Source organism: Cydia amplana, chromosome 6 (genome assembly GCF_948474715.1).
Source record: "Cydia amplana chromosome 6, ilCydAmpl1.1, whole genome shotgun sequence".
In the NCBI taxonomy this organism is placed as follows: Eukaryota; Metazoa; Arthropoda; class Insecta; order Lepidoptera; family Tortricidae; genus Cydia; species Cydia amplana.
In genome coordinates this window covers 10,899,040-10,918,954 of record NC_086074.1, presented here as the reverse complement: position 1 = coordinate 10,918,954, position 19,915 = coordinate 10,899,040, and the positions used below count along the sequence as shown (strand labels likewise).

The 19,915-nt window shown below is 36.4% G+C and overlaps 2 protein-coding genes across 2 annotated transcripts; both read right to left on the bottom strand.

The window, feature by feature from the left end:
• Nucleotides 1-2,999: 2,999 nt before the first annotated feature.
• On the bottom strand, nt 3,000-9,192 carry LOC134649239 (protein singles bar). Its single transcript, XM_063503957.1, has 4 exons — nt 8,655-9,192; nt 7,880-8,062; nt 3,693-3,833; nt 3,000-3,094 (listed from the first exon to the last, which is right to left on the bottom strand). The coding sequence occupies exons 1-4, from the start codon at nt 8,799-8,801 to the stop codon at nt 3,017-3,019; spliced, it is 549 nt and encodes a 182-aa protein (XP_063360027.1). The 5' UTR covers nt 8,802-9,192; the 3' UTR covers nt 3,000-3,016.
• Nucleotides 9,193-10,774: 1,582 nt separating this feature from the next.
• Nucleotides 10,775-18,599, bottom strand: LOC134649238 (uncharacterized). The gene is made up of 5 exons (XM_063503956.1): nt 18,449-18,599; nt 15,258-15,382; nt 12,593-12,775; nt 11,957-12,085; nt 10,775-10,904 (listed from the first exon to the last, which is right to left on the bottom strand). Exons 1-5 carry the CDS (start codon nt 18,588-18,590, stop codon nt 10,830-10,832), a joined length of 654 nt encoding a protein of 217 aa, XP_063360026.1. The 5' UTR covers nt 18,591-18,599; the 3' UTR covers nt 10,775-10,829.
• Between the last annotated feature and the right edge of the window lie 1,316 nt (nt 18,600-19,915).

Below are 19,915 nucleotides of genomic sequence, written 5' to 3'. Positions count from 1 at the left end.
CGAACGTGGTTCGCGGTAGGCCCACTGGCCCTTGCGCTATATCGCAGCTTCCATGCACGTGTTCCGCCCCCTGTGACGTTTACCAAGCAAACCCAGATGTGACTAGATAATATGTAGTTATCGTATAGTATGGGTAAATGGGGGGGCAACGTATGGAAACTACAACACAATATAAACCTCAAGATGGTCTCATTAAAGTTGAAAACTTCTTGATCATTTTTTACCGGCAGTAGACTACAGATTTTAACATTACAGATTGATAAACGACACCCATTTTAAACAATGAAATTAGGTAGGACCAACCCATTTAACTAATTAGGTAATAAACATTAAAATATTACTGGGAATTTTAGTAAATCAGAAAAAACAATAGGTATAGATTACCTATATGAAGAAGCAACGCATAATTTGAGTAGCAATAAGTATCATTGCAGCGCAGGTAGTTCAGTTAAAGTTGATTAACTACTTCTTTAAACTAGTTAAGACTTAATAGTCATGGCAAGTATGGCTGCGCGCCGCCTGTGTCCCACTTTCCCACCTCCGGCGATGGGGAAAGCTACCTAAACTCGAGGTTGTCACGCCTTTAAAACTCTAAGGAGACCTTAGAAGTAAAAAAAACTCTAAACCGCAGCAGTTTTACCGTAAAAAATGTTATTGATATGAATAGAAGAGTCTTTATTTGAGTAGGCACCTACCGACTGTGTACACTAAAATGCTGAACTAACCTAACCTAAGTAATTGAGACGACTCGTAAGTAATCTTTACAGATTTCATTTGTATATATTTGATGACACATGATAATTTGCCAGTCGTACCACATATTACATACATTTATAAATTTTATAATTTATGCAAATATCATCAAACTACAAACTTTACCCATTTTGTTAACTGCGTCGTCAACTCTACATTTTAGACGAGTACCTATGTAAAAATGTGTAATTAATTTTATATTAAGAGCCAACAGGAGCTACGATTTAAATATTTTAGGTAAATATACCCGTCTCGCTAACGGAAGCGGCTCCTAAAACTAGTGCGATAAAGACAAGGCGAAAAATCCTGCGTAAAAATATCAAAAATCGAGGTTTCGTACTCGACTGTTTCCTCCTCCAAAACTTAACCAATCGTAACCAAATTTGGAAATCTAAATGATTATGACATTATCTGTGTCGGACCGTTTTGCTTTTTTGACTAATTGATGTCAGTTTTGAATAGCACGCTTCTCATTGCGGCATAGTCAATTAGGCCATTTTGGCCATTTTTGAAAGGCTCTAGCGCCTTAAAAAACAAAAATATCAAAAAAAGCAAAACGGTCCGACACAGATATTGACAATATTAATCTGTGTTGAAAAATCATTGCTCTAGCTTCAAAACCCACGGAGGAAACAGTCGAGTACGTTTGTATGGAGAAATGACCACTCCTGTTGGCTCTACTATTTACATCGCGCTCGCACGAGCGAGATCCACCGATAGTTTTATGGTTTCATAACAATTTCAAATCAATAACAGATTGTTTGATTCTGCATGCCGCTCCAGTTGTAAAACTTGCAAGTCAACTTGATTATAGGTACTCGTACCTAGGTATTTAGACGCATTTAATCTTGATCAGACGAGTTTTGATTATACCAGATTTGCCATTCTCTTAACCACCCTAAATTCTACCCCTACCTATGATTTATTCTCGAATGATTACACACATGTGTAGATGATTATAAGTACATAGGAATTATACCTTGTACCTATTTTCCTGACAGTGTATTCAGCCAGCCTATTATGGATAGCTTTATCCATCTTTATCCACGTGATAAAATAACTGTCACTGTTTAACACCGTGGGAAAGAAAGTGACGGACACCGTTTTATCACGCTGTCACGTAGACAAGAACGACCATCATATCCGTACAGGCGGCGTATCATGGTCGCATTTTTATCACTTGTCATGCTATGCGTCACTTTCGCACTTACTTATTTGTTAGAACGTGACAGCCATGGTGACAAATGATAAAGAGCCGGCCATAATAGCCCTACAGGTGTTCGATAATTTCATTATTATGTTAAATGCTTATCATAACCAATGTTGCTTTGTGTTCATATTCAACTAGATACGCGAACACGCATAGTATCACGAATAACACGCATTAGCTTAAGTTTGTAGCACCTAGCACCATGTACTTAAGCGTTATCTGTAGGTAGGTGAGTACGTGATACACAATGAAGATGACGTTGCGGCCTCGTCGTGACCGTGCCAGGCACGGCCGACGCTGGCGCAATTTAACATAAAATCAAACAAGCAAAAACTTCGCCTTTTGACTCCTGCGCCGATGGCAATTGAGAATCGTTAAGAAAAAAACAAATTGATGGTGTCACCGTCGTATAGGAAATACGGGTACCTACTTTTTTATGTTAAGTCATTTCGTAACTTAATTACCTAATTAGCTCCGTTGTGCATATTCGACTTGTTTTAATGACAAGTCGTGACATGGCGCTTAAAACAGAGATTAAATAACAAAATCACTACATAGTATAAAACAAAGACGCTTCCCGCTGTCTGTCTGTCTGTCTGTCTGTATGTATGCTTAGATCTTTAAAACTACGCAACGGATTTTGATGTGGTTTTATTATTTAATATTTTTTTAAATCGACTGGTATCATTATTTTTTTCCTATTTGGAAGTACTTTTTTTTTAACTTTAAGGCCTTGTATTTTTTTATTATTCCTGTATAATTTTTAAATTTCCAATGTATTGTGATAAATTGCTCATTTTCTATCTACTTAACTAGATTTAGTTATAAAATTCAACATGTGTTAAATACCCTATTGTGTTGATGTGTCTTTAGCATAACAGCCCGAAAAACAATAAAATATAATTAATAAGTTCAAGGAAAAGACTGATTGTTTTAGTAAGAAAATAATATTTAACTTATACATTATTATAAAGTAAACCATATGGAATGAGTTGTTAATAGTTTCGATTATATAGATAAAAAAAATTCGACGATGTGATGTATGTGACATTTTCATCGATATCCTTTGAGGTATTTGTATGAGATATACGCGTCGACGCCGTGAAGAATTCCCAGAACTACTCCAATGTACTGAAACAAAGAAAATGCATATAAGTATGTATCAGCAGGTGCAGTATAACGGGCCATACAAAGGATGACTCACGCTAGGCCGGGCCGGGACCGGCCGCCGGAGCTTCCGGCGCTTCGTTTTCTATGGATCACCGATCAGCTGACATAGAAAATGACATGTCGGACGCCTCAGCCCGGCATAGCGTGAGTCATCCTTAATTCATAAAAGATGTAGGTCATTGAAGTCAATAAACAATTTTATTTCACTCAATGTAAGGAACCAGGAACTATGTATGTATGTAATTATGTAGATTACCTAAGTATACAAAGAATATTTTAGGAGTACCTAATCTAATAACTTATGAAGAAAAATTACCAGTACCACAAGCTGTTAGCTTTAAGAAACCTTCACGACGTAACCATCCACTATCAACTACGCATTCGCACTGTAATATAAGGTCATATGGCTGTCACATTCGTTAAATAAACTACGATTACCTATGCCCACTTTTACGACAGGCAAAAGCCCCAGTCCTCATTTCGTATTCAAACAGGAAGGTGCAAATATAAGAAGGAGGAGAACTAAGGTACGCGCTGAGTTGATGCAGAATATGCTTACATAGACTGCAGTCATGGCTGGGTAGGCAGAGTACATGCTGATGATGGCGTACTGCGGGTAGAGGTAGAGGTTCACCGCCACACCCATGTACGATGAAGCAGACAAGTACAGAAAGCACGCCGTCGCGTTGAACAAGCATTCCTGTGGACATCAGGCAAAAACATCAATTATTAGTATAGGTACTATCAAGAATTTATTTTAAGATTATCCTAAAATCCTAATGCAAATAGTACATTAGTAAACAATGAAGGATTCTAATCTATATATATAAATGCAAGTGTCCTGACTGACTGACTGACTGACTGACTGACTGACTGATTCATCAACGCAGAGCCGAAACTACAAAAGCTAGACAGTTGAAATTTGCACACTAGGTTGCATTTGTAAAGTGTACAAGAGATAAGAAGCGATTTTGAAAAATTCAACCCCTAAGGGGGTTAAAAAGGGGATGAAAGGTTGTATGGGGTTCAAGTTTTAGTTTAAGCTAGGAATTTGAAACTTTGTGAAAATGTATTATATTAAAAAACAAGAAAAATAATTTCAGCGTTTTCGAAAATTCATCCCCCAAGGTGGTGAAAAAGGGGTTGAAAGTTTGTATGGAGATCAAATATTTTTGTGAGTGTGGGACGTGAAACTTTGTATATGGGTATGTTATTATAAGACAGTAAAAGTAATTTCAGCGTTTTTGAAAATTCATCCCCTAACAGGGTTAAAAAGGGGTTGAAAGTTTGAATCCATTACAAATGCTTTGAAACTTCTTAGAAAGGTATAATAGCCGATTACAAAAAACAGTAATTGCGACGTTTTAGGAAATTCAACTCCTAAGGGGGTAAAAAAGGGAATGAAACTTTGTCTTGGGGTGCAAATTTTATTTTAAGCTAGGACCTTGAAACTTTGCAAAAAGGTATTAAATTAAAAAACGAGAAAACTAATTTCAGCGTTTTTAAAAATTCATCCCCCGAGGTGGTGAAAAAGGGGTTGAAAATTTGTACGGAGATCAAATATTAATGAGAGTGCGGGACTTCAATCTTTGTATAAAGCCATATTAATAGATCTCAAGAAAAGTAATTTCAGCGTTTTTAAAAATTCATCCCTTAAAAGGGTTAAAAAGGGGATGAAAGGTTGTATGGGGTTCAAGATTTATTTTAAGCTAGGAATTTGAAACTTTGTAAAAATGTATTAAATTAAAAAATAAGGAAACTAAATTCAGCGTTTTCGAAAATTCATCCCCCAAGGTGGTAAAAAAAGGGTTGAAAGTTTGTATGGAGATTAAATATTTTGTGAGTGTGGGACTTGAAACTTTGTATATGGGTATATTATTATAAGACAAGAAAAGTAATTTCAGCGTTTTTAAAAATTCATCCTCTAACAGGGTTAAAAAGAGGTTGAAAGTTTGAATCCATTACAAACGCTTTGAAACTTTTTAGAAAGGCATAATAGCCGATTGCAAAAAAAAAGGAATTGCGACGTTTTAGGAAATTCAACTCCTAAGGGGGTAAAAAAGGGGATGAGACTTTGTCTTGGGGTGCAAATTTTATTTTAAGCTAGGACCTTGAAACTTCGCAAAAAGGTATGAAATTAAAAAACAACAAAACTTATTTGAGTGTTTTTAAAAATTCATCCCCCGAGGTGGTGAAAAAGAGGTTGAAAGTTTGTACGGAGATCAAATATTTTTTAGAGTGCGGGACTTCAATCTTTGTATGAAGCCATATTATTAGATCTCAAGAAAAGTAATTTCAGCGTTTCCAAAAATTCATCCCTTAAAAGGGTTAAAAGGGGGTTGAAAGATTGTATGGGGTTCAAGTTTTAGTTTAAGCTAGGAATTTTAAACTTTGTGAAAATGTATTATATTAAATAACAAGAAAACTAATTTCAGCGTTTTCGAAAATTCATCCCCCAAGGTGGTGAAAAAGGGGTTGAAAGTTTGTATGGAGATCAAATATTTTTGTGAGTGTGGGACTTGAAACTTTGTATATGGGTATATTATTATAAGGCAGGAAAAGTAATTTCAGCGTTTTTGAAAATTCATCCCCTAACAGGGTTAAAAAGGGGTTTGAGAGTTTGAATCCATTACAAATGCTTTGAAACTTTTTAGAAAGGCATAATAGCCGATTGCAAAAAAAAGGAATTGCGACGTTTTAGGAAATTTAACCCCTAAGGGGGTAAAAAAGGGGATGAAACTTTGTCTTGAGGTGCAAATTTTATTTTAAGCTAGGACCTTGAAACTTCGTAAAAAGGTATAAAATTAAAAAACAACAAAAATAATTTCAGTGTTTTTAAAAATTCATCCCCCGAGGTGGTGAAAAAGGGGTTGAAAGTTTGTACGGAGATCAAATATTTTTTAGAGTGCGGGACTTGAATCTTTGTATAAAGCCATATTATTAGATCTCAAGAAAAGTTATTTCAGCGTTTACAAAAATTCATCCCTTATAAGGGTTAAAAAGGGGTTGAAAGATTGTATAGGGTTTAAATTTTTTTAAGCTACGAATTTGTAACTTCGTAAAAAGTTATTTCATTAAAAGAGAAGTTTTTAAAAATTCATCCCCTGATCCAAAAGGGGTTGAAAGTCTGTATAGGGTTCAAATTTTATTTTAAGCTAGGAACTTGAAACTTCGTAAAAAGGTATTTTATTAAAAAACAAAAAACCCTATTCAGCGATTTTAAAAATTCATCCCCCGAGGAGGTGAAAAAGGGGTTGAAAGTTTGTATGGAGATCAAATATTTTTGAGAGTGCGGGACTTAAATCTTTGTATAAAGCCATATTATTAGAACACAAGAAAACTAATTTCAGCGTTTTTAAAAATTCATCCCATAACAGGGTTAAAAAGGGGTAGAAAGATTGTATAGGTTATAATTTTATTTAAAGCTAGGAACTTGAAGCTTTGTAAAAAGGTAAAGGTAAAGAAAACTAATTTCAGAGTCTTTGATAATTCATCCCCCAAGGTGGTGAAGGGGGTCAAAAATTTGTATGGAACCCAAATATTTATTTGAGTGCGGGACTTGAATCGTTGTATAAAGGCATATTATTACAATACAAGAAAAGTAATTTCAGCGTTTTTAAAAATTCATCCCCTAAAAGTTTAAACAGGGGTTGAGAGTTGGTAGAGGGTTCAAATTTTATTTAAAGCTAGGAACTTCAAACTTCGTAAATAGGTAGTTAGGTAGTAGGTTTTATTAAATAGTGGACTTGAAAATCTTCTGCGGGTTGAGAGAGATTATATCGAGAACAATTTTATTCAGTTAGGGGCTTGAAACTTCGTAGCCAGGTTGTGAAAGACAAATCTCATGCGTTGTATAATAATTAACAAATGATTAACCGTCCCTACTGCTATCTTTTGCTGCATAATGTTCTAAAGCTAAACTAATGTAGAATGTATAACCACCAATATACAAATCCACGCGTACGAAGTCGCGGGCAACAGCTAGTGTTATATATTTTCAAACAATTTAGACACGTAGTATGTCGTACTTACAAACATGAACTGTTTAATGAGATGCTGCGAGTTAGCATAGCAAGAGCAAGCGATGTCGAGCGCGGTGGTGAGCAGCCAGGCCGAGGCGGTGGTAAAGGAGCCCGTGTGTGGCCGAACCGAGCGCGAGGCGGACATGTAGGTGGTACTTACAAACACGGACTGTTTGATGAGGTGCTGCGAGTTAGACGACAGCACGTAGCAGGCGATGAGCAGCGCGGTGGTGAGCAGGCAGGCCGAGGCGGTGGTGAAGAACCCGTGCCGGCCCGAGCGCGAGGCCGACGTGTACTTACAAACACGGACTGCTTGATGAGGTGCTGCGAGTTAGACGACAGCACGTAGCAGGCGATGAGCAGCGCGGTGGTGAGCAGGCAGGCCGAGGCGGTGGTGAGGAACCCGTGCCGGCCCGAGCGCGAGGCCGACGTGTAAGTACTTACAAACACGGACTGCTTGATGAGGTGCTGCGAGTTAGACGACAGCACGTAGCAGGCGATGAGCAGCGCGGTGGTGAGCAGGCAGGCCGAGGCGGTGGTGAGGAACCCGTGCCGGCCCGAGCGCGAGGCCGACGTGTACTTACAAACACGGACTGCTTGATGAGGTGCTGCGAGTTAGACGACAGCACGTAGCAGGCGATGAGCAGCGCGGTGGTGAGGAGGAAGGCCGAGGCGGTGGTGAGGAACCCGTGCCGGCCCGAGCGCGAGGCCGACGTGTACTTACAAACACGGACTGCTTGATGAGGTGCTGCGAGTTAGACGACAGCACGTAGCAGGCGATGAGCAGCGCGGTGGTGAGCAGGCAGGCCGAGGCGGTGGTGAGGAACCCGTGGAAGGCCGAGCCGAGCGTGCCGGCTGCCGACATGCCGTACTTCACCAGCAAGCTCTGACACAGTCCGCCTAGCATCTATATACAAGCAATGTTGATGGCTTGTTACTTTAAATATAATTTCATTTAGTGTAGATATGTTTAGAGTCGGGCGAAGCCAACTCTGTACTGCACAGATTTTCAATTACATACAAAGTAGTAGCAGTAGTAGCTTTTCTTAGTCAGTACAAACAACAATTCTATGAAATACTACCTAATAGGAAACTCTACAGAGTGACCAAACTGCACAAGCGGGCGTTACCCTGCTTTCACTGGCGTTACCACAGAGCTATCAAAGTGGGTTGTACAGAAAGTTTTGAGGGTTGTAATAATTTACTTAAAAAAAAAACATACAAACATATTTTTAACTACTATACGCGACTTCAACGTGCTAGCAATACTTTAGGTATAATAGGGTTTTATTTACATTTCGGAAGAGCTGCTTAAAATCAGGAAAATAGGAAAGTACTTTAAAAATTAAGGCGCGAAAGGTAATCGTCACGCAGAATATTAAAAATTCGTGCCTACTACTGACAAACTTCTTTATCAATTGAATGTTTTGTTGTTGAATTTGAAATATTACACCACTCACTGAAATATGCTACTTATTTTTTAGGAAATACCTACTTACCGCTTCAGCAAGCTTTATCAATCCATGTTGCGAAGTGAGGTAGCCCAGGTTGAGGCACTCACAGCAGCGGCAGCAACAACATTTGATGCCACGCTCGTCGCCGCCGCCGCCCGGCGTAACACGGACTATGGTTGGGCCCCGTGTCATTTCACAATATTACGGAAAATAATCCCACTTTAACAGCACACTTCCCTCTACAATGTCCAGACACGGTCTATGGCTCATCCCACAGGAAACAAGGGAGAGTTCAAATACTTCGCCAAACGGTCATTAACAACACGTATTTTTAGATGTTTTGCGCACGCGCAAGTTCAGCGAACTTTCGCCCTATTTGCCTAATTTCGAATCGGGAGCACTAAAATATATCCTATTATCTTCATCTGATGTTGTGAACCTTCTCTAACAAATGTCGGGACTTATTTGAATAAGTCGCGTGCTAAGCAAGAAGCGTGCCGGCGTGTAAAAATAACTGGACGAACACCCGCGACTTCGAATATTTACAGCTGTGGAGACTTCTATTTATGGATTAGGGCAGCCCCAATACGTACCTTGATGAAAGTATTTAAAAAAACGATGGCAACAATCAATCGTGGGGCTCAATGTAAGTGCTGTTAAATACTAAACGGAAATAAATAGGTCACGCAGTCACATGATCATCGCCCATACGATATATTTTTATTTGAAGACAAATGCAGGAGCGGGTTGTGCTATAATAAAACATCACATTTTACTAAAAAGTACAAATATATTAAAATAAAAGTATGTATTAAACAACATCGATAGCAAAATCTGTAGTTAATAGTTATCTGTAATTAGTTGCTTGTGGTTTGTGGTAAAAATTATAATCAAATCTTAAAGTTTTAATAACTTTATAGGTACACACCTAGTAGGTATAAATATACTACTATTCTGGAAGCAACGAAGACTTATCCGATTAATGTATAAATAAATATGGCTGAATATAATTATACTATAATTATAATTATATTATGAATACTTACTACAATCTAATTATTCCTACAACCCTACAATGTTGCATATCTCCATAAATATGTACTTGTAATACCTACGTGGTAATAGTTTAATTTACCGTCATTCAGCAGCGTATTACTAATTAAACGATGACAGTAAATCAAAGTTAAAGGAAATTCGGTTTTTAACTACTTATAATATTTAGAACCTTGTTTTCTCATTTAACACTCAAGTGCCTATTAATTATAATAAACAGTAAAATATCACCAGTTTTGATTTATATAAAAATGCTGTATATTTTGATATATATACTCGTATTATTTTTTGTCGAAATGGAGAGTAAATTAATGTTGATTTCTTTTATACATTAAAATATACAAAACTCTATTAAGTAGGTAATTCATTGTTTGCCAATATGACAATCTCTTGTTTTTTTTCATTTATTGTGTGTAAATTATAATTACTTGTTTATTACTTAGGTACAAGTGTTACAACAATCTTTCTTTGTGTGTAGATATTTGTATGTATGTAGGTACGCAATTAGTAAACTCCATCCGTTTTCTTAAAATATAGTTCTTAAAAATTAATTATTTAGTAGCGTACCCTGGGGTTACGGGTGCAAGAATGATTTGGTGTATCTATTTATAAATATATTGTGTAGGTATTGTAAAAGATCCAAATAAGATCCAAAGACTTAGCTTGGCTAGTGTAAAAATATTTATTTCAGGTTGGGTTCAATTCAGGTTTATTGTAAATTGTAAGTCACTATATTATTAGCTAGTCATTCTATACAATAACAAGCTCGTCTATGCTTTTAGGCAATTTAATACAATTATAAGTATTTTATCTATTTGCGACGACTTTAAAAATCAACTGAAGTTATCAATCAACGATCATCGACTCAACACTCTGTAATTTGTATTACCCCTTAGAATAGTGAACACCCTTTAACTGACTAGTTAGTGTATACCTTAACTTATTAAATAAATATATTATGCGAAACTAAAACTAAATATAATTTATATCGGAAATATTCAACATTTTCAGATGTCCAAATAATAAAGAAATATTTGTATCCTTGAATTTGCATATCATATCGTACCTATTAACTTTATAACTTTAACATTCATAGCAAGACATAGATGGAACGCACTTTTACGGTGTTTATATATAAAAATCCTGAATAGGCAATACCTTTGTGACTTATATTCCACGGTACGAACGATTCGCCAAAAACGTGCTGATCAAATACAGTGCAGCCAAAACCAGGCCCATTATCTGAAAATAAAAACCGGTGACATCAGAAAAATAAATGAACTAACTTGACACAGTATATATATATTAATAACATGTTATTTAAAAATAATACAATTCTATGAAAAATATGAGTTTACAAATGGAATTCGAAAAAACGTAGGTATACAGGGTGCTTCTGTAACAGGAGCAATACATTAAACTAAACTAACAACAACAGCAACTTTTAAAAATTATGAATCCTTTAGACTTCCTCTTTTTCATACAAAATAAATATTGCCTTCAATGTACGCTGACATCAGTGTGTTTGACGTTGCTTGTCACCTTCTTTAAACTTAACAAAATTTGCAATACATTGCGTCTTAGAATAAACTTAAAAGTGTATATAATAAAAATCAAAACATGAGTTATTTTCAAAAGTTGCTGAACAAATGTTGGTCAGTTTGAGAAGTACAGCCTACAGTTTAATTTATTGCTCCTGATACAGGAAGCATCCTGTATAATAAAGCACCCGTTTTCCACTAAATTACGCTTTATTGACGAAATATGCCCTATTCTTACTGTAAGTAAATGCCACAAACAGTATCTGTAGATAGTGTATTAGACCTACAGACGCTGATACTAGGTTGTTGTTGTTGTCCTATGGCACCCCAGAGGTGCAAAGGGCCTTCACAAGCTCGCGCCACGCCTAGCCTTCCTATCTACAGCGAACCTCGGAACCCGACCGCTCGTAGCTGTTACTAAAGTGTCATTCAATAGAACTTGCTAACTATGTAAACAAAAGTTACTAGTAATTTGACATTCAGTGTCAATTTTAGTATGGCGGTTTATTTACATAGTTAGCAAGTTCTATTGAATGATACTTTACATGTAGCTATTAATATTTTAATAATATTTAATTCGGAAACCATTCCTGACGCCGCTCATGGTCATGGCTCACACATTTCTACATGGCATGTCTCAGACATGGCACAGACTTTCTGAAAAGTAGCGCAGCATTCGGCGTTAACCAGGCCGCGCACTAACAGTCAACTAGTTTGAGATGTATCGATGAAATAGGTAATGTTTGAACTTACCGAAGCGGCTAAATACGGCTCGTAATAGCTTCTATAACCGTAGGCATTTTTGTGACGATTGACTTCTATCAGTAACGTGAGGCTTGCTGCTAAGTAAAGGATACAGGCCAACCCGTGGTATATCACCTCCTGAAAATTTAATTATTTTTTAAAGATACGAAATAGACAAGAAAAGGTTTAGAGAAAACAACCAGGATTTATAAATACCGGCAATGTGCCAGTCGGAGTCGGCCACCGAGGATTCCATAAAAATTGAACTTTTTTAATTTTTTTACAAATGTACGAGTACCTATAATTTTCAGATTTTCCCTGTAGGTAGGTACTCGTAGTATAAGACGATATTACTTGGCAAATTTAATAGTTCTAGGTCAACGGAAAGTGCCCTATAAATTTTGATTCCGGCAAAACATACTATACGCTTTTTGCGGCATAAACGGCCGTATTTTTTTTTGCGTGATCTCAGAGCTTGTTTGATTGACTGTAGACGTAGTATACGGTTTTAATATTCAACTCGATACTTCCACGCGTTCCCGAGATAAAGGGTCTTGACAGACAGACGGACAGACACCAAAGTGATCCTATAAGGGTTCCGTTTTTTCCTTTTGAGGTACGGAACCCTAAAAGGGAATAACTTACGTAGATTGTCTTTGATATAAGAGAAGCCGTAGACAGGGAGACTAGGCATGCCGTGAGAAGACAAAAGGTGCCGATCATGAACGTGACAGCCATCAGAAAGAAGAAAAGCTCAGGAGCCTGCAGCACGTAACCCTTGGTGTCATGGTAGTATCCAATGACGCCAACACATGCCACTCCAAGTGCCTGAAAAACAAATAAATATCTTTGTAGGTATAGGCAAGTATAGGGTAGATAGTAGATAGTCTGTGCGGAAAGAGAAGAATCGTGGAATGTATTGGACCCAATACATTCCACGATTCTTCTCTTTCCGGACAGACTCTAGTAAAAAAGGATATTGTTGTTGACAAAAACCTGATATATCAATACCATTATTTGTGTCAAAAATGTTTTTGAAACTACCTAGTTCATCCTTTTATTGTATCAGCTACCTATCGTTTTTTTATCGACATTAAATAAAAATAAATTTTAATTTATTAACCATTATTTTTTTGTAAATGGAAAAATATGAATATCTTGGATGACGAAATCCAAACGTTTCAACAATAATTAACGACATCAGTATGACTAATCTATAAGGAATGTTTTCCTTTAGGTACCTTATGATGACATAAGACATTTATTGACTAATCATCTGCCCACAGTTATTGACCATATGCCGTATAATTACATATTTAAGTCTAGGCGCCACCAATTTAAAGTAAATATCAAAATAATAAGTACTTAATTCGTACATGTTCTATGAGCCGATTGGGAAAAAAATATATCATTAGGTACGCTCTAAATTGCTCTTGAATACATTTTAGAAGGGTTTTTTTTTATAATTAATATTAAGTTTTCTCGCTAAGTAGTAAAAGACAAGCCAATTTTCTAGTACCTACTCTACTCTCAATTTTGAGTTCTAAAAAAGCTCTAAAGTTTTTGCTGAAAAATTGAAAAATTAAAGGTCTGATTGCTACCCGTGCTGACGTATACTGTACCTACCGGTCGCATAAAGGTAATAATCGTTTACGATGACGCATATATACTACGTGTAATTATGTAGTTTGACATCATGCCGCAGTTTCAAGGAGAAACAGAATGAGGAGTTATTTTGCAGCCAGTTTTCTAAATGATATCTCTTGAATGACAGGAATACGATACAATTATACCCGATATTAATATGTAAGTAGGTACAAATTATATAATACCTACTATAAGTACAAGCTATAAGTACCATATCATGATAACTTTTTACATATTTTTATAGAGATCGTAATGTGTTAAGATGCCCTTGTTATAAACGATGCGTTCCTGCTTACACAACGCCGGTATTTACGTAACTGAAATTAGGTCAGTTTAGACCAGAATATCTGAGAGATGATAAAACTCGTAAAACTTGAGTAGGACAATATTGACAATGAAAACACATACATTCTGTCATCAATGTAAAAATAAATGTTGTGTAAGTATTAACAAGTTTGCGCTAGTAGGTATGTGGGCACGGTTAATATACCTCCATATATGTTTTTAATTTCTGAAGTCTCCAAACTAGGTTTTGTTTATGTATAATAATTAATAATTTTAGCAAATCACCCATTTAGATAATAAAGGTATTTTTCTACTCCAGCACTTAAATGTGTCAATTAAATGACTGACAGTGATATCTAAAGCAATGTCATTTGAATGATTTGTCTATAGGCTCATAAGATGACTACTAGCAGTCATCTTATGAGTATAATACAACTGCTTTATTTTTTTTAAAGATACAAGTTCCGATCATCTTGATTGAAAGAGGTATGTTTTCATTTACAATAATAACTCTTTTTTTTTTAAATAATAACTCTTTTTTTTAATAATAACTCTTTTTTTTTGCTGCAGCTGTCATAGAAAAAGTAATGTATGCAACAGCTCATAATTGGTTCTTAAAATTCTCGGGTCTTTTTTTACAAAACTCGACTACGTCTCGTTTTGTAACTTCGACCCTTGAATTTTAAGAACCCTTATTATATCACTGTTGCATAAACTACTATTTTATTGTCCTTCCTTCCTTCTACTTTATAATAAATAGAAATTAACATTTGTGACTAATTAATTAACGAACATTGTAAATGATGAAGCAATTTCGGTAGGCACATGATTTTCCCAAATGTGGAATTCGATCATCTCTCGTCACTAGTGCAAATTCAGAAAAATGTCGGGTAGGTCGGGTCGGGTCGGGTATCTAACAATATTTTTTTTATTCTGGTAAAGATAATACGCCGATATTTTCCATGATAGCATTTGATAACAGCTTTATATAGGTACTACAGATTTGTCGAGGTAGCTGTCACACGTCATGTCGTCGACAAAAGTTGACCTTTTGATGGAAGCCATTGATGATGATGATGACGATGCTCTTGACCGATTTCGGCCACAGCGACTATGTGCTCTAGACTCTCTAGAGTAAGCAATTTTTAATTCGCGTTATTAAAGTGTAAGTAGCTGTTCCACTCTCTGGTGCGCCCTTAGATCGCTCACGTACCTACCTACCCTATCTTCTTGCTAAATAGTCCACCCACCACACACCACCTACATAGTTGTAGACAACTGAGGTTGGCGGCCGAGCCTTAAGGTCATCTATAGTTTTCTATCGAGCTCACTGCGGCCTTCCAACTCCAAATAGCTGACTTTTTTTGGAAGTCATTACCAGTTCAGCGAGCTTCAGCAGGCCGGGCAGCGTCCGCAGGTAGCCGGTGTTGACGAACAGCGCGGAGCCGCCGTTAGTGGTGGTGGTGGTTCGTGTGATGGTCACCGAGTGCGACATGGCGGCACCTGGAACATCAATTACACTAATTACTTCAATGGAAATATTACCAACGCCAACTCTCACGAAAGACGTTTTATGGCCAAAGTTAAAGTTTAGGGGGAGAAAATGTCACAGACCCTTGATCTAACATATGTGGAAGGGTTTTCATAAACTTCATAGCGAATTTGTAAATCGCGTCGTTTTTAGGGTTCCGTACCCAAAGGGTAAAAACGGGACCCTATTACTAAGACTCCGCTGTCCGTCCGTCCGTCCGTCCGTCCGTCCGTCCGTCTGTCACCAGGCTGTATCTCACGAACCGTTTGTTCACGAACAGTTGAAAGTTCCGTGTCACGAACAGTTGAAATTTTCACAGATGATGTATTTCTGTTGCCGCTATAACAACAAATATATAAGTACTAAAAACAAAATAAAATAAAGATTTAAGTGGGGCTCCCATACAACAAACGTGATTTTTGACCGAAGTTAAGCAACGTCAGTACTTGGATGGGTGACCGTTTTTTTGCTTGTTTTGCTCTATTTTTTGTTGATGGTGCGGAACCCTTCGTGCGCGAGTCCGACTCGCACTTGGCCGGTTTTTTTTAATATATATGTTTTAGTACCATATGAGTCTAAGCACCGTAAAACTAATCAGTACAAATATAAAAGAGTGTTGTTGATTGATAATTCGATAGTATCAAAAGTTAAATAAAGTTATTAAACTTTTTAACTTTATTAAGTTTTTATCACTACATAGTATAAAACAAGTCGCTTCCCGCTGTCTGTCTGTCCCTATGTACCTATGCTTAGATCTTTAAAACTACGCAACGGATTTTGATGCGGTTTTGTTTAATAGATAGAGTGATTCAAGAGGCAGGTTTTTGTATAATTTGTTAACCCGTGCGAAGCCGGAGCGGTTCGCTAGTACTTAGATAAGAATTAATCATCACAATTTATTGGTCCTTCGAACCGGATAGTGCTATGTTTTTTTTTTCAGCCAACATTAACAACAAGCGCCATCTACACTTGATACCTTGGTATTTATTCCGCGATTTAACCAATTGAATATGTAAAAAAGACTACCTAAATGATAAGATGACCGTTTATAATAGTAGTTTATGCAACAGTGATATAATAAGGGTTCTTAAAATTCAAGGGTCGAAGTTACAAAACGAGACGTAGTCGAGTTTTGTAAAAAAGGACCCGAGAATTTTAAGAACCAATTATGAGCTGTTGCATACATTACTTTTTCTATGACAGCTGCAGCAAAAAAAAAAAAAAAAAAAAAAAAAAAAAAAAAAAAAAAAAAAAGAGATTATTAAAAAAAAGAGTTATTATTTAAAAAAGTTATTATTTAAAAAAAATTGAGTTATTATTTAAAAAAAATTGAGTTATTATTAAAAAAAAAAAAGAGTTATTATTGTAAATGAAAACATACCTCTTTCAATCAAGATGATCGGAACTTGTATCTTTAAAAAAAATAAAGCAGTTGTATTATACTCATAAGATGACTGCTAGCAGTCATCTTATGAGCCTATAGACAAAGCATTCAAATGACATTGCTTTAGATATCACTGTCAGTCATTTAATTGACACATTTAAGTGCTGGAGTAGAAAAAAAAAATATAGGAGCAAGCAAGTCACTACCTAAAGTTTTTACACAATTTTATTTTATATCTATCAAAAGTATTGTAAATACCTATAATCAATTGAGTTACTAAATTAAAAATATACATATACTTGGTCAAGCAGATCTTATCAGTAGAAAAAGGCGACAAATTAGAAAAATGTAGGCGCGAAGGGATATAGAAAATTTGAATTTCCCATAGAAAATTTGAATTTCACACCTTTTTTTTACTGACAAGATTTGCTTGACCAAGTATAGATACGACGATATTGTATTCTCGTCGTCGTGTATAAGCATATTTTTCCTGAGCAGAATATTTTCACGTTGCACTTTAATACCTACAGCTTACGTACTTCGACATTGAGTTCGACAGGAAGGACCATTTGTAATCACTCCCAAACATCGCTACTTCCTCATGGACGCGCCATATAATGTACACAATCCACCCACGACTTCACAAAATGGTAAGCGGAGTAATTAAAGTCGATGTAGAGGTAAGTACGCTCATAGCCTCATACGTCTCTCATCGTCTCCCAAAATGGGCGTTTAGGTCAACATGTTCGCGGGCCATGAGACCACAACGACCTATATATAATTTACCGTTGAGCTTAACTTGTATAACTTGATACAGGAAATAGTAACAAGTATAAGCAACGGCAAGTCATATTTATACTGGTTCCCTAGAGGCGATACGCACAGTAAGCTTTCTCAATTTGTCCTGTTTGTGTGCCGAGGCCGCTTGCTCTCGCGAATAACTAAGTATACAGTTTGCGTGTATGCACTATAACAGTGACTGGAGAGCTTATTTTAGGATCCTAGTAAAATTTAAGCTTTCAGTAGTCAATTGACCTTGAAGGAAACAACTAGAACTACTACAAGTGAGAACTAAATATACGGCAGCTAAATGCATTAAGCTTTTTTCATTATGATTGGTATGTACACGGCATGAATTCGCGATATACACGAACATATAAACAGTTAACCTATAAGTTTATACACGCTTCAGCTTCATTTGGTATAAAATGCTGCTGGTATATACACATATATTTAAGGAACTGCCAAAACAACCTCGCGAAACTAATTATTTGACCGTTACTACAAATTAAAACTCAGAACACCATCTAATAATATGCGTGTTGGGTCTAGAATTCTAATCCTATAAAATTGAAAACATTCCATAAAGTTGCTGTAATTGAAAATTTTGCGATAGACAATACATTAGAGCTCTCTAAATATACTAAGTTTCATATTTTTATGAATTTTACTATTTGTTATTTTTTTACTGCGAAGAGCACATGTTATAAATTTATTATTAAACTTCATATATTTACAAGATAAATTACAAGATCTTACAATAAAAACCTAAACTTGCCTGGAGCATCGTCCCCAGAACACCTGCTGCGTTTCCCCCGCTGAATTATTAAGATATTAAAAAAATACGGAGAATAAAAATGAAACAATAACCTACCTTCTTCTCGTCGTATGATACAATTATTAAAACAAAGCGAGCGAAATGGCGAGGAACGTTTTCCCGAGCGAGTGCTGCGACCGACTGGCTGCACTGACTCACTGTTTGCGACGCGCGTGCGTCTTCGCGGACCAATACTCATGCCCAACCTTACAATAACATGGAATTTATTAGTTATTACTTACTGATTTACCTTTAGGATAGTTTGTAATGAAAAACCCGCTGACATTCGGTTTAAGTTTAAACATGCTAAGTAACTGATAAGCTGACTGCTGCTGCTGGCTGTTGTGTACAGGAAAATATGTGTCAAGGACTTGGTACCTACGGGAAACACGCTAGCTCAGGGACAGGTTACAAAATACAGGACACGCGCGTGTGACCCCTATGTAGACGCTTGTGACCCTATATAGACCCATATATGTATAGTCTGCTGTCCATTTTTTTATTCGTGTGTTTTTTTAAGTAGGTACTTCTAGGTGTAGGTAGTTAGGTACTATTTTTAAAACAAGACTAAAAACTAATTAAATGTACTTAATCGATCTTTCAAGAAAATATTATATTATTATTTTTAAAGCCTTACCGTCATTTAATGTTAATTAAATTAGTTTTTCTTTTTACAGATCCTTACCCAAAGATTTAAACGGGTTTTTTTTCGTAGTGTAATAATCAATGATAATAATTAAGATACGGCTCCCTCAATTATTCATGGTCTTACACTGTAGGGCTATTTTTATTAGCTATCACTCCCCGTCAAGCGAATGTTAGTCAGCTCAGCTCTTATGATATCACTCGTTGCGTAAATACGAACTGAGGTCAATCCTCTGATGTCACCGGCAAAACGTATTCCGAATAACAAGCAATATGTTTCATAAATTGGTCACAATGTTTCTTGGAAACTCGGAAAGTACTTGTTATAAGTAGTTGATAAGTACTATTTTATGATACATATTTAGGTAACCAAGGTTGGTATTCCACCTGTCCAATTTCTTGGTCCAATGTGCATTGCGTCTCAGTCTTTCACTAAGTAAAATGTGAGACGCAAATACACATTGGACAAGGAAATTCGACAGGTCGAATACTCGGTCGAATACTACCCTAACCTGATTTATTTTGTAGACTTTTTTCAAAATGATTTTACCTAATGGCGAGTGACAGAAACCTAAAAAAGTCAAGAACTCTGAGAAATAGGTTTTTTAGATTCTTGAAAAACTCACCTATGGCCTAGGTAAGTACTTACTAATTGCATCAAGTAAACCTGTTACATCACTGAGGTTATTACACACTTGCATCACAATGAACCAATGAATAATGCAAAGAGATCATAATTAGCCATCACCCTAACATGTTAATGACTTTGGTAGAAGTTGTGTCTTAATTACAAATGGTTCCGTCAGATACCTCACCCGCTTGCCTTTGGTACTCGCGTGGTTAATAGTAGTTACCTTTTTGGAAGGGGGAAGGGGGGAA